This window comes from Capsicum annuum, chromosome 9 (genome assembly GCF_002878395.1).
Source record: "Capsicum annuum cultivar UCD-10X-F1 chromosome 9, UCD10Xv1.1, whole genome shotgun sequence".
Lineage (NCBI taxonomy): Eukaryota > Viridiplantae > Streptophyta > Magnoliopsida > Solanales > Solanaceae > Capsicum > Capsicum annuum.
The window spans coordinates 203319435-203333310 of record NC_061119.1 but is presented as its reverse complement, the minus strand read 5'-3'; the positions used below and the strand labels follow the sequence as shown (position 1 = coordinate 203333310).

The 13876-nt window shown below is 30.1% G+C and overlaps 1 protein-coding gene across 2 annotated transcripts; it reads right to left on the bottom strand.

Moving 5' to 3' along the window:
- Positions 1–3457: 3457 nt before the first annotated feature.
- LOC107841202 (aspartic proteinase 36-like) lies at positions 3458–12440 on the bottom strand. Of its 2 annotated transcripts, none has more exons than XM_047396440.1 (4): positions 11725–12440; positions 11422–11549; positions 11206–11290; positions 3458–4936 (listed from the first exon to the last, which is right to left on the bottom strand). In XM_047396440.1, the coding sequence occupies exons 1-4, from the start codon at positions 11985–11987 to the stop codon at positions 4930–4932; spliced, it is 483 nt and encodes a 160-aa protein (XP_047252396.1). In that variant the 5' UTR covers positions 11988–12440; the 3' UTR covers positions 3458–4929. The 2 variants fall into 2 exon arrangements, with proteins under 2 accessions (XP_047252396.1, XP_047252395.1); XM_047396439.1 differs by having other exon boundaries at positions 11206–11308; positions 11725–12439.
- Positions 12441–13876: the final 1436 nt, after the last annotated feature.

The window sequence follows — 13876 nt, the reverse complement described above, 5'->3', positions numbered from 1 at the left end:
TGAATGAAAGCAGGTTTATATAGCCTATCAGATGCCTCTTTAAAAAGGTGGCAATGGTTCACTTAAAAGGTGTGACCTTTCTGAAAAATCATGTTTGTTCGTCCAAAGAATGTGACTTTTTCAAACAGGCATACCATTTCATGAAACAGTGTGTCATTTCGTTGAAGGATTGCATCCCTTCCGAAGCATCACTTTGTTTCTGTATAGCATTTCGAAACAGTGTCAGCCACTGCATACATGCTTATAAATTGAGGGAAAAAAACACAAAAAAGTTGTGTTTTCCCTTTGGTATTTTCAGCTTAAATTTTTGTCAAATAAATTTCATCCAAAAAGATAAATCTCATCGATTGATCCAAATCTGAAGCCGAAGCCGAAGCCGAAGCTGAAGTCGAACCGAGCGAGCGCGACGACGGCGTAAGGCATCTCTTATTTCTTGCCTCACTTACCAAGTGGAATAAGTGTTCCTTAATATAAACACTTGAAAGTCACATTCTCCCACTAATGTGGGAGAATTAGTAGACTTGTCATTTTAGAGTACACTTTCCATTTTAGTGTTTTTCTTCTGCATTTTTTCTTCCATTTGGTTTCCTCCATTTTTTATTCACACTTTTCATATAATTTGGACCCAACAGCAATTACATAGCTACACATATTTTTTATTTCATATATGTTGTTACATTTGTCCTTATTTATTATTTTATGATATTTTTATTTGGATCTTTATAATTGAACTATACATAATATTTTTTTTAATAAATCTCTTTGTGTTCCTTATTAGATTACTTGTTCTTTTTTACTTATTTCTTATATTAAAAATTAATTAGTTTTCTTTCTTATTTTTTTAGTAAATCACAAAAGATTTATAATTATTTTCACATTATTATTATTATTATTATCAAGTAATTACATAAAGTATCACCAGTCAAATTTAAATTTTTAAAACATAATTAATAAAGATCATCTCATATGTTTTACTCTTAATATATTATATTTTTAAGTTATTTGTCAAGTCAAAGAAACAAGTAAAACGAAATTGAGAGAGTACCCTTTTCTCTCTATTTTTCATCTTGTTTGACCCTTATACTAAGAATAAGATTTTCTTGTTACTTATTATTTAAGAAAATAAAGAGAGCTTCATTATTTTCTTCCAATATTAATCCTATCATTAAGTAAAAATACAAAAAAATAGTTGTCAATCATATACTTTCAAATCATAATTATCGAGATAAATAAATAAACTCCTATTAAATAGCTTCTTATTAATAGGAGTATCAAATTAACAAATATAAAATAAAATAAATCGGATATAGTACATATTTGTTTTTTTATATTTTAATACAACTTGTGCAACTTTTAAGTTACAGTCTCATTTTCAATCAGAGCATTTATTATTTTTTAGTAATACTTATTATAATTATAACTATATATAAGGGAGAATCTTCCTTTTGGTAGTCCTCACAAACTCTTTGGTGCAATTACATAGCTACACATTTTTTTTTTCATATATGTTATTACATTTGTCCTCATTTATTATTTTATGATATTTTTACTAGGATCTTTGTAATTGAACTATACATATTATTTTTTTGAATAAATTTCTTTTTGTTCCTTATTAGATTACTTGTTATTTTTTACTTATTTGTTACATTAAAAATTAATTATTTTTCTTTCTTATTTTTTTTAGTAAATCTTGAAAGATTTATAATTTTTTTCACATTAGTATTATTATTATTATCAAGTAATTATATAAAGTATTAACAGTCAAATTTAAATTTTTAAAACATCATTAATAAGGATAATTTCATATGTTTTACTCTTAATATATTATGTTTTTAAGTTATTTGTCAAGTCAAAGAAACAAGTAAAACGAAATTGAGAGAGTGCCTTTTTTTCTCTACTTTTCATTTTGCTTGACCCTTGTCTAAAAATAAGATTTTATTTTTACTTATTATAGCAAATAAAGAGAGGTTAATTATTTTCTTTCAATATTACTCATATCATTAAGTAACTATACAAAATAATAGTTGTCAACTATATACTTTCAAATTATAATTATCAAGATAAATAAACAAACTCCTATTATATAGCTTCTTATTAATAGGAGTTCAAATCAACAAATGTAAAATAAAATAAAACGGATAGAGTGAATATTTATTTTTTACATTTTAGTACAACGTGTGCAACTTTTAAGTTACAGTCTCATTTTAAATCAGAGCATTTATTATTTTTTAGTAATACTTATTCTCTTTTTGGGTGTGTTTGGCATAAACATGTTTTTCTATGAAAAACATTATTTTTAAAATACTTTTAAAAAAAATAGCGTGTTTCTTACTTATTTTCTTATATTCGTATTGTAAGTAAAATATTAATTAAAAATTATTTATATATAATTTAGATAAGTACTATGAGAGATGGAGTAAGGGGTAGTAGGTATGGGAGCTACCGGTGGGGTAAAGACAAGGTGTATTGAAGAGCGAAGGGCTCAATGAATGTGAAATATAGAATATAATTTTCCTACTTCCACGAAGTCATTTTTACAAAATTTAAAAAACTTATTTTCTTCGATAAAATATTTTTTTTCAATAATCTATCAACTATGATTTTTTTTAAAACATGCTGAACACATCATTTATTTATTTTAAATTGAATTCTATATCTATTCGTATTTGCTAATTATCCTTCATACTTCCTTTTTCATAAATAAAGTCCTTTTAAAGTTATTCAAATATAACGAAAAAACTTTAAGAATCATAATGACTTACCAGACAAGATATAATCAACGTATCACTAAACAAAATTAATTACAACAATAACAACAACAATAAAAAACCCAGTATATTCCCACATCGTGGGGTCTGGGGAGGGTAGAGTGTACGCAGTCCATACCACTACCTCTAAAGAAGTAGAGAGGTTGTTTTCGATAGACCCTCAGCTCAAGACAAAGGACAGTATATATAGAAAAAATATCAAATGCATGGAACATGATAAAATAACATAGGTATGATATCCACCAAAAATATTGAACACTGCCAATCAAGGACACCAAAGCCCTTCTACCTACTGCCTACGACTCAACCACACACCTTAGCCCTCTATCCTAATGTTTTTCCTCCATACCTTCCTATCCAGGATTATGTCCTCAGTCAGCTGTAAGTGCTCCATGTCACGTTTAATCACTTCCCTCCAGTATTTCTTCGGTCTACCCCTACCCCGCTTGAAAACGTCCAAGGCCAACCTCTCACACCTACGAATCAGGTCATCGTGCTGATACCAAACTCCCCAAAAACACAACAACACAAACACCAAAATCAGTCCACTAGTTCAAGAACTATGGACCCTTTTGATGACCTCTCTAGGATTCGCAAAAAGAACAAGAAGGGAAGTAATATCAAGAGTAAAACACACTAAAACAGCAACAACACTTGATGAACAAGATGCAATAACAACAACACATGGTTACAAGACAAGAACATAAACGGATTATATAGATATACACAGACAAAAGGATGGTATAATATTAATAACCCAAAAGCTTATTCCACTTTTGGACCTTTAATATCACACACAACCTAAACCTATCTCTTACGTGACCTCAAGGGAATTGGAATTCCCAAGCAATCTCCGTTTCTAAGCAAATAATCAATACAAGGATTCCAACTTGTTCAAGGATTCCACCTTGCTAAAGACTTTCAAAGAGGCGACAAAATATATTCTCCAAAAATCTCCCAAAAATAACCTAATGAGATTTTATTTATACCTAGGTTAACTTATTACAAATGACTAAAAAACCCTTGCAAAGGGCGGATGAACAGTGAACGCGGATGAATAGTGAAACAGTTTTGGAGCTTGTGGGACTTGTTCTCTACACTTCAAAGCTTGTTCCTTGGATGGGAAGCCCCCCGAGCTCGAGTCTTGATGCATAGGACCCCAATCATAATTGTACCTGTATCATCCTCCCCTCCTTAGAAAGGATCCGTCCTCGAATCCAAACCTTGCAAAGCAATAAGAAGGACAAGCAAACAAAAATTCCTCAAGGTATGAGGGTTAGGATTAGTGTAATCAATCATAGCATCTTGCCAAGGTGGCTCAAACTTCACATATACCCAAAGATCCCTCTTACCCGAATACCCTACCAAGGGAGAATCAACTAGTTTATCCACATAAGTGTGATAAGAAACAAGGAACAAGCGTCGCTTATCAAGTGGAAAACATAGACTCTTCTTGGAACAACAATTAGACTTGAAAGCCGAGAGAGGAAAGCCATACAATCCATGCACATTCAAGTCATTCCAAAAGACATCCTCATCACCACACTTCAAATGATCACCAGAATTAAATGGGTAGAGTGTCCATAGGCACGGGTTAGGAATGCACTTCCTTACCCCAATACTACTACAATAATGATCAAATGTCCCCTCTATACTATCATGGTCAATAACAAAAACAACTACAGGGCCATCCTTAGTCATTCGGCCAACATGTTCAACATCATCATTTTCGCACACAAGTTGGTCTTCATGACTTCCATAAGATAATGTACTACCACTTTCCACGATGGCTTAAACACTAGGTGAATAAACTAATGTATCCAAAATCTCAAGTTGTACATTATCATCACAAAATGAAGGCACATTCGGCTCACTTAAAGACAAACTATCATTCACACTTAGTTGGCTATTATCCTCATTCACTAGAGTGCAAAAGTTAGTTTGATTACCTTGTAGCTCATGTGGAGCATGGCCACTCACGGGAATTTGATTAGGAAGGCTTGGATGCTCCATCAAGTTATCCAACTTCTTGCACAGAGAGCCTTCCGTCCCTTCCAACTTCCTTCCATTCTATCCATTATTCGTCTATCTATGGCATCAAGCCTTGCCATGATGGATTTAACCCAACTAGCGATTTCAGCTTCATTCGTCATTGTACCCATCAAGAGCTACCAAGAAAACAACATACACATTAAATGTTAAAAAAAATCAGTCCACAATTCATCACAAAACAGTCCATAATGCGTCTCAAAATAGTCCACAATCCCTCACTTTCACACTTGGTATTTTTCACTCTATTGGCCTTACAAGTTTTGATAACTCGCTTATACTCCAACTAGGTTACTTGGTCCCAATTGTGGCTCGAGGTCAAAGTAGATTCTTATTTGAAATGACTCAAATAAGTAATGTACGAATTTGAACCGAAAAAGATACTACGAATCAAAAATGAGAAAAGCACACAACAAATAACTTTAACACGAAGAACATACACAAAACTAACTTACAAGCTAGTAGGGTATTACTAGGTTGTCAATTAGTATCAAGCAAACAAACGAAACTAGGAAACAATAAAATGAAACTAAGAAATCTAAAATTTGAACTCAAAAATGTTGCGTGAACAGTACTTTAGTGACATGGCAGTCCACTATTGGCCTCGATTTTTATCAAAATTTTATTTTTCAATTTCAAGTCTTGATCAATATACAATTTGGAATTGGTGGATTTGGTTAATGGAGGGAAAAGTGGTCTTAGAGCCTTTTTGTTCAAATTTCAAAAGCAAAACTTGACTTCTTTGAACTTTCTCCTTGAAACAAGGTCCTTAAATCAAGGAAAAGTGGATGAAAAGTCTTTGAAGTGATAGGGACAAGTCTTTCACTAACAACTACTAGAAGCTTGTCTTTTACCTTTTTAGATCTAGTTTGCACTTTAAGGATTAACAAGATGATGAAAGGATGAAGAACCTTAAGAACACAACAACTCCAAGAACAACAACAATTTTAGTTTCCAACTCCACTACAACAAAACCATCAAATCGGCCAAGGTTTAGGTAACAACAACAACCAACTCGGTCACACCTTGTTCACATCAATAACTTCAACAAGTTCAAGTTCAATCTTAGATTTGGACACTTTTTAGTGTTGATGAGAAAGAAACCAACACTAGAAACGCTCTAAACAAATAAAAGACTACAAGTTCTAGACACACAACAAACAAATCTTGGCCAAGATAATGACAACACAATTTTTGGCCAAGAACACAAAATGGATAGATTTGCACTTTGGAATTCTTTTTCAGTTTTCAGCTTCTTTTTTTTTTGAATTTTCGTCCAAGAGAACCCAAGATTGGTAGTGTAGGAACACAACTAGCCTTGCTTTGATACCAAATGATACCAAACTCCCCAAAAACACAACAACACAAACACCAAAATCAGCCCACTAGTTCAAGAACTATGGACCCTTTTGATGACCTCCCTAGGATTCGCAAGAAGAACAAGAAGGGAAGTGATATCAAGAGTCAAACAAACTAAAACAGCAACAACACTTGATGAACAAGATGCAATAACAAAAACACATGGTTACAAGACAAGAACACAAACGGATTACATAGATATAGACAAACGATTACAAGAAAGTAAAGATAGATAGATAGACAAAGAGATAGTATAATATTAACAACCCAAAAGGTTATTCCACGTTTGGACCTTTAATATCATACACAACCTAAACCTATCTCTTATGTGACCTCAAGGGAATCGGAATTCCCAAGCAAATCAGAATTCCCAAGCAATCTCCATTTCTAAGCAAATAATCAACACAAGGATTCCACCTTGTCCAAGGATTCTACCTTGCTAAAGACTTTCAAAGAGGCTACAAAATATATTCTCCAAAAATCTCCCAAAAATGTCCTAATGAGGTTCTATTTATACCTAGGTTAACTTATTACAAATAACTAAAAAACCCTTGCAAAGGGCAGATGAACAGTGAAATAGTTTTGGAGATTATGGAACTTGTTCTCTACACTTCAAAGCTTGTTCCTTGGATGGGCAGCCCCCCGAGCTCGACTCTTGACGCATTGAACCCCGATCATGATCGTACCCGTATCACATGCCTCTCCTCATCACATAACTGAACCATCTCAACCTAACTTTCTGTATTTTATCCTCCACTGACACCACTCCCACCTTCTCCCGAATAGTCTCATTCCTAACCCTGTTAACCCTTGTAAAATCACACATCCAATGCAACATCCTCATTTTCGTCACCTTCAACTTCTGGATATGAGAATTCTAAATCGGCCAACACTCCGCTCCATATAACATAGTCGGTCGGACTGCAACTCTATAGAAACTGCCTTTCAACTTGTGGGGCACCTTCTTATCACATAAAATTTTCGAAGCGAGCCTCTATTTCATCTAACCGGCCCCAATACGATGAGAGACATCCTCATCTATCTCTCCATTCCCCTGAATCGTAGACTAAACAAAATTAATTATATAATAGAAAATGTGATTTAAGTTATATTTTTTCTAAAATTAAATTTATATTCTTTTTCATGAGCCTGGGTTTGGGTTTAGCACATAACTATATTATCATTATTATATATAAAAGAGAATAATAAACTTTAGTAGTCCTCACAAGGATACATTAGTAATTTCAATTAACTTGTTAATCCATTAAAATTATGACATATAGTTGATATAGATAAAAATTATTTTATTATGTGGTGTGTCATGGCATGAGAAATCAATATTGAGTCTTTTCTTGAATTTTTAATTGTTTAACTAACTTATTTATTTTTTTAAATATGAAATAGGAATTAAGGAAATTACAAAGTGGGAAATTAAACCTTTACTAATAAAGTGAGAGTTCAAGTTGACAATCAATTGAATTATTTAGATTTCTCTATTGTTTAACTAATTCGGATGAACTAAGTATGGTTCTCAATATTTTCTCATTACTTTTTATGTATTAAATTAAAAAAAATTATGAATAATCTTATATTTCTTTTCAAAATTATCAATAAAATATTTCAAATAGTGAAAGTTGAAATTATTGACAAAACCAAAAATAAGGGTAGTGATATTAATTAAGATCAAATTATTTTTGAAATATATTATTTAATTAATTGAGAATTAATATTCTTAGTCATAAACTAAATATAAAGAACTATTAGATTTTCGAGGTTTATTTTGATGAATTTAGTTTTTAAAAAATAAATTAAAGTAACACTAAGCTTCAATTACCTTATTAACTAACTTTCATTCTTGCCACATGAAATTATGAATAAAATTAAGACTTAATAAAAATTTGAAGAAATCTATTTCTATTTCTGGCTATAGAATATATGTTCATAAACTCATAAAAATAATAATGTTTTTCAACTTATGATCTCTGTGAGTTGTAATTATTTTATATATTTAATCATTTATTATATAAAATATTAAATTCTTGAGTTTTTAGCCAGGGCCTTATAAAATTAATTATTTTTATTATATATAAGAGAGGATATTGGATTTTGGTAGTCCTCACAACTTTCTTGGTCAAATGATGTTGCTACGTGTGGCTTTATACCCTCTAAAATTTTGACATGTAGTTGGTAAAATTATGATAATTTTTAAATTATTTAAAATTCTCTAAAATTGTGATATGTGATTGATAAATTGCTTTTTTCCTCTAAAATTGTGACATATAATTGATAAAAATTACTTTTTTCCTCCAAAATTGTGACATGTTGATTAAATATTTTTTTATCCTCTAAAATTTTGATATGTAGTTGATAAAATTACTTTTTTCCTCTAAAATTGTGACGTCTGGTCGGTGAATTACTTTTTCTCTCTAAAATAGTGACATATAGTTGATAAAATTACTTTTTTTTTCCTCTAGAATTGTGACATATTGATAAAATTATTTTTCTCTAAAATTGTGACATGGAGCTGATAAAATTATTTTTTTCACACATGTTCATTTCTTATTACTTGGGTGTTTGCACTTGGTATATCATTATATGATAAACTACTCTATTTATTTTAAGTTTATATTTGTATTTTAAATTATTTAACTAATTGATAAATTCTCGTAGAAGTTTTCTTTATAATATTCTACTTTAGATAATTACATATTATGTAATTAAGTCAATTGAGAATATAAAAATTTAATATCTAATAATACATTTTATCTATTAAATTACATCTATTTCATGACTTTATTAATGCATCTTTCAATGACATTATTAATACAAAATTTTGATAGTATTTATTCAATCAGAAAATTAATTTATTTTTTTAAATATCTCTACCATGTTGATTTATCTTCAAATAATTAAAATAACCTTTAAAATTTTGATATATAGACACATATTTCCATTTTACACATTTTTAAGAAATTATCTTATTTATTATTATTTTTTGATGCACTTCACTTGATGTTCTTTTTATTTATTATTAAAACTTATTCTTTTATGAGTTTAGTAAAAAATGTATTAATAAAGTTTTAAGAAGATAAGATCTTTCATATAATAATTGTTTTTTAAAAAATATTGTGATTGTGGAGAACTTTTTCGTTGCATGAACATTTCATAACTCTTTTTTTTGTTCTAACTATTTATATGAAATAAAATTCTAGAAAGAAGTTTGTACAAATACTTTGGGGATAAAAAAGAGGAAAAAAAATTAAATTTTTTTGGACATTTGTGGTTATACAAGTTTATATTTATTTATGATGAACCAATTCTAATTTTCATGTGATTTATTTTTTCTAATTACTTTTTATGAATTGCATATAATTTTTTGTGGACAATTTTATTCATTACTTATGAAATATTAAGAACACATTTCAAGTAGTGAAATTTAAAATTATTGATAATGTTAAAAAATGAAGGTAGTGTATCAATCATTATCAAATTATTTTTAGAATATCTTTTTTGGTGATTGAAAATTAATATTTTTAAGCATAGATTTTGTAAGAAGAACTAATTGATTCTTGAGGTTCATTTTAACAAATTTGACTTTTTTTTTAATTTTGTATAAAACTAAATTTAAATCATCACATCTATTTGGCATAAATTTATAAATTTCCGTCCTTTTGTCAAATTGTAATTTCTTTTTTACATATTTTAAATCATTTAATTATAAAATATCAAATTTCTTAAGTTTTGGCTTGGACTTAGCACGAGGCTTAAAAAACTTGTGTGTGTGTGTGTATATATATATATATGTATGTATGTATGTATGTATGTATGTATGTATATTTACTATATATAATAAAGGGCAATAAGCAAGCACGTCTTCGACATGCTTGCTTGTGCTGCCTGCTTCAACTGCTTCAATCGTAATTTTACTATATTATTCATAATTAATTACTATAAGTTATTTAAATATTAAAAATTTATAATATTTAATAAAAAATATAAATTACTATATATAATAAAGGGCAATAAGCAGGCACGTCTTCGACATGCCTGCTAGTACTGTCTGCTTCAGCTGCTTCAATCATAATTTTACTATATTATTTCTAATTAATTACTATAAGTTATTTAAGCATTAAAAATCTATAATATTTAATAAAAAATTAAAATAGACATAAAATAATAAATTAACTTTTGATTTTTTAATTATCTTCATGTCTTTTATGAGATTTATTTATACTTTTTTCACAAGTATTTTTTATAATTTTATATTTTATAGTAATTTTATTATATCACTTCTAATTAGTTATTACAAGTCATTTAAGACATGTCTTCTTCACTGTTTTAATCGCGATTTTATTATATCATCCTTAATTAATTATTATGATCCCATTAAAAAATTAATAATATTTCATAAAATAGCACAAAGTTGATATGTCAACATAAAACATTTGATTGACTATCAAAATTATATTAGTGTCATATAGGTTGACTTTGAAATTATATTAGTGTTACTTAAATTGGAATAGAAGAAAAAGTATTATAAATCACAATAATTAAAAATTAAAATCATTTGAATTATTAATTATTTAAATTACATTTGTGTTACATAAATTGAGATAAAAAATAATATATATTGGGTCGTGCTAGCACAGGCCTTCAATGACTAGTATATATATAGTAAAAGTAACATAGACCCCAACCTTATTAGAATTATTTATACTCTCTCCCACTTTCTTAATTACTTTACTCTCTCTCCCAATTTATATACATAACAAGGTTGACATATACATAACAAGGCTAATTCATATACATAACAAATATGATAAAGCCGACATATACATAATAAAACTGATTCACATACATAATAGGACCGGCATAACCATAGAAAACTATGTATATGTATTTTTAGAGAAAAATTGAATTTTTGTAATATGTTTGGAGAAATGAGGTTTTTTGTAATAAGTGAAATTTAAGTTGTGGATTTATGTAAATTTTAAATATATATAGATATATAAGAAAACAGAGGACTTACCCAAATGCTATGTTTCCCTGGTGGGGTGATGTTTTACAGTCTGCGGACACTTGGTCTAAATTAATCTTATCCGTTACAAAATTTCCTGCAGCTCCGGTGCCATCTAGATATGTAATGTTAAATTCAAATAGCTATTCAATATACATTGCACTTTCTGAAAGCCAAATATATTGGAAGAAATAAGGATCATATATATACACACGCGCACACACATACCCCGAGTGGCTTCTGTAGAACAATTGTTACAGCCCGCACAGTTTACCCATATATGGTCGCTTCCCGTATCGACGTGAACATGATAGTCCTTGGGAGGTGTCCCAATTGAAAGCTTCGTGAAATACAGCCTGCATTCCCATATTGTATGACAAAAACAAATAATCACAAGAAGAAAATGCATACAAGATTCAAAGATTTTATTCTTTTCAATACAAACAAAGCATTTTGTTTCCCAACTAGAAGAAAGTAGTAACAGATATAAAATGATGCATTCCCCTATGAAGTGAAAAAACTAATGCTGACCCTTTGGGACTGCCATAGCCACCCAATTTGAAGTCTGCTGCAGCGAGCATTCTGCCATGACGATGATCGCCGTGGGCTTTGAGCTCCTTCAAAACAGCCCTTCCTCGCCCACCAAATTTGTGCTCCACATTGAACACCAAATTTCCCCCCACCACATGAACCGACAAAACCAACAAAAGAATAAACGCCCTTTTCTCCTTAGATCCATTATTTTCACCATTATATACAATGGCGAAGCCAGACTTTTGGTTAAGGGTGTTCATATTTTTCCTTGGGCAAAGAACTGTTTAAAAAAAAAGAAAATAAAGCACTGCTACACTTATCAAGGTTCGAACCCAGGTTGTTAATGCGAAAATGCACACTCTTGACCACTAGCCTATGCTTCTCTAGCTTGTCAAGGGTGTGCAACAACATGTATATAACCATAAATATTTATACTTAACCTATATACTCGAAAAGAAGTTTCACGAAGGGTGTTCATCTGACCACTCTTCGTCGACTGTGGCTCCGCCACTGATTATATACAAGTGCTAAAACTGCGTAGGTCTATTATTTTCTCTCTATATATAATATATATATCAAAAAAGTCTGTGTATGCTTCTGTATATAATGTATGAAGGAATCTTTAGAGCGAAGGGATTGATTGCTTTATTCTTGTTAGTATATTTTCTTATTCTTCTGTGTGTAGAGGTGCGGGTAAAAACAAAAGGGAGAATGGAAGGCAGGAGAGGGGAAAAACAAACGCGAGAGACTAAGAGAAATCAACAAGGAAATGACAAGTGGAGTGTTCAAATACCTTATAGTTCCCTAAATCTTTCTTGGAAATTTTCAAATGCCTTCTATACCTTATTACAATACCATGTCCTTCTCTCTCTACAAATACGTAGGAAATGGAGGAAAAGTATAATGGAGCGGAGCGAAATCCGAATATGTGTACGCATAGCTTGGGCTGCATGGGGAGTTGTTGTCATGTAGTATGCTTTTTCTTCTTTTAAAAAAAATATTAAATATAAAAAAATCAAGTCAATTCCACATGTACACTCACATGTGGTCATAGCAGGTTTGACATTGACTCCTATCTCGTTAATTAGCATGCAAAAAAATTGTTAGGTCATGAATATTATTTACAATATCTTGAATATAATTTTTACTTTATTTTAAAATATTTATTTGATCACAAATATTTTGAAATTATTTTCACAATATTTGAATCTTTGAAAAACACTTCAAGAGGTGTTTTCATTATTTTTGGATTCACTTTTTACACTTTTTAATTTACTTTTTTTAAATCTAAATTTATTTTCAAAAAACAACCCCATTTTTATAAAAGTATAAATTTTTTTAAAATTTATTTCCACTTTTTGTATTTTAGCCAAACTCATCGTCAAGCCCCTTAGGTACGCAACATCTTTTACTTAGGCACCTTAAGTGGACATAATTGGTTCTTTTTGGCACCTCAAGTAGGTATAAAATGTGTCATTTTGACACTTTTTGCTGAGTTGGCAAGGTGCGTGTGACACACGCATTGAAGGCGCGTTTGAGAGGCATTTTCATAATTTTTTTATCTTTCTTTTCTTTTATTCTCTTTTCTTCTTCACTCTTTCAATAATAACACCATCAACATCACTCTTCTTCACAATTTAAGAAAATTTTCATTTCAAACATTCTTTATTAAAATTTTGTTGAGATTTCACAATTGAAGAAAATATTCACAATCGAATTGTCAACAATTGGAGGAATTCGAGATAAAAATTTTGTTGAGATTGCCTTCATGGGTCATCTTGAGATGATGACGATGTTAATGATGCGCTTGAAAATTTTTGTTGAGATTGTCTATTATTTGCATGAGAAAATATGTTTGAAAAGATTAATGGTGTTATTATTTGCTTGAAAAAAAATATTATTAATGGTGTACAAAAATGGAGGGACAGCAGGGGTATTTTGGAGTAGATGAATTCTTACGTGGGGTAGAGAGGTTGTGGTGTTTGGAGAAGATGGGTTTGGTACCTTCCATGAATCGTCACAAAGAGGAGGAAATAAATTTTGTGTGTGTTTAGTGAAGGTCCATCAATGGCCTCCTTGTTGAAATTTGAAATTTCAAGAATTTAGAATTTTAGAAGGTGGGGGTGGGTTAGAGAAACAATATTAGGGG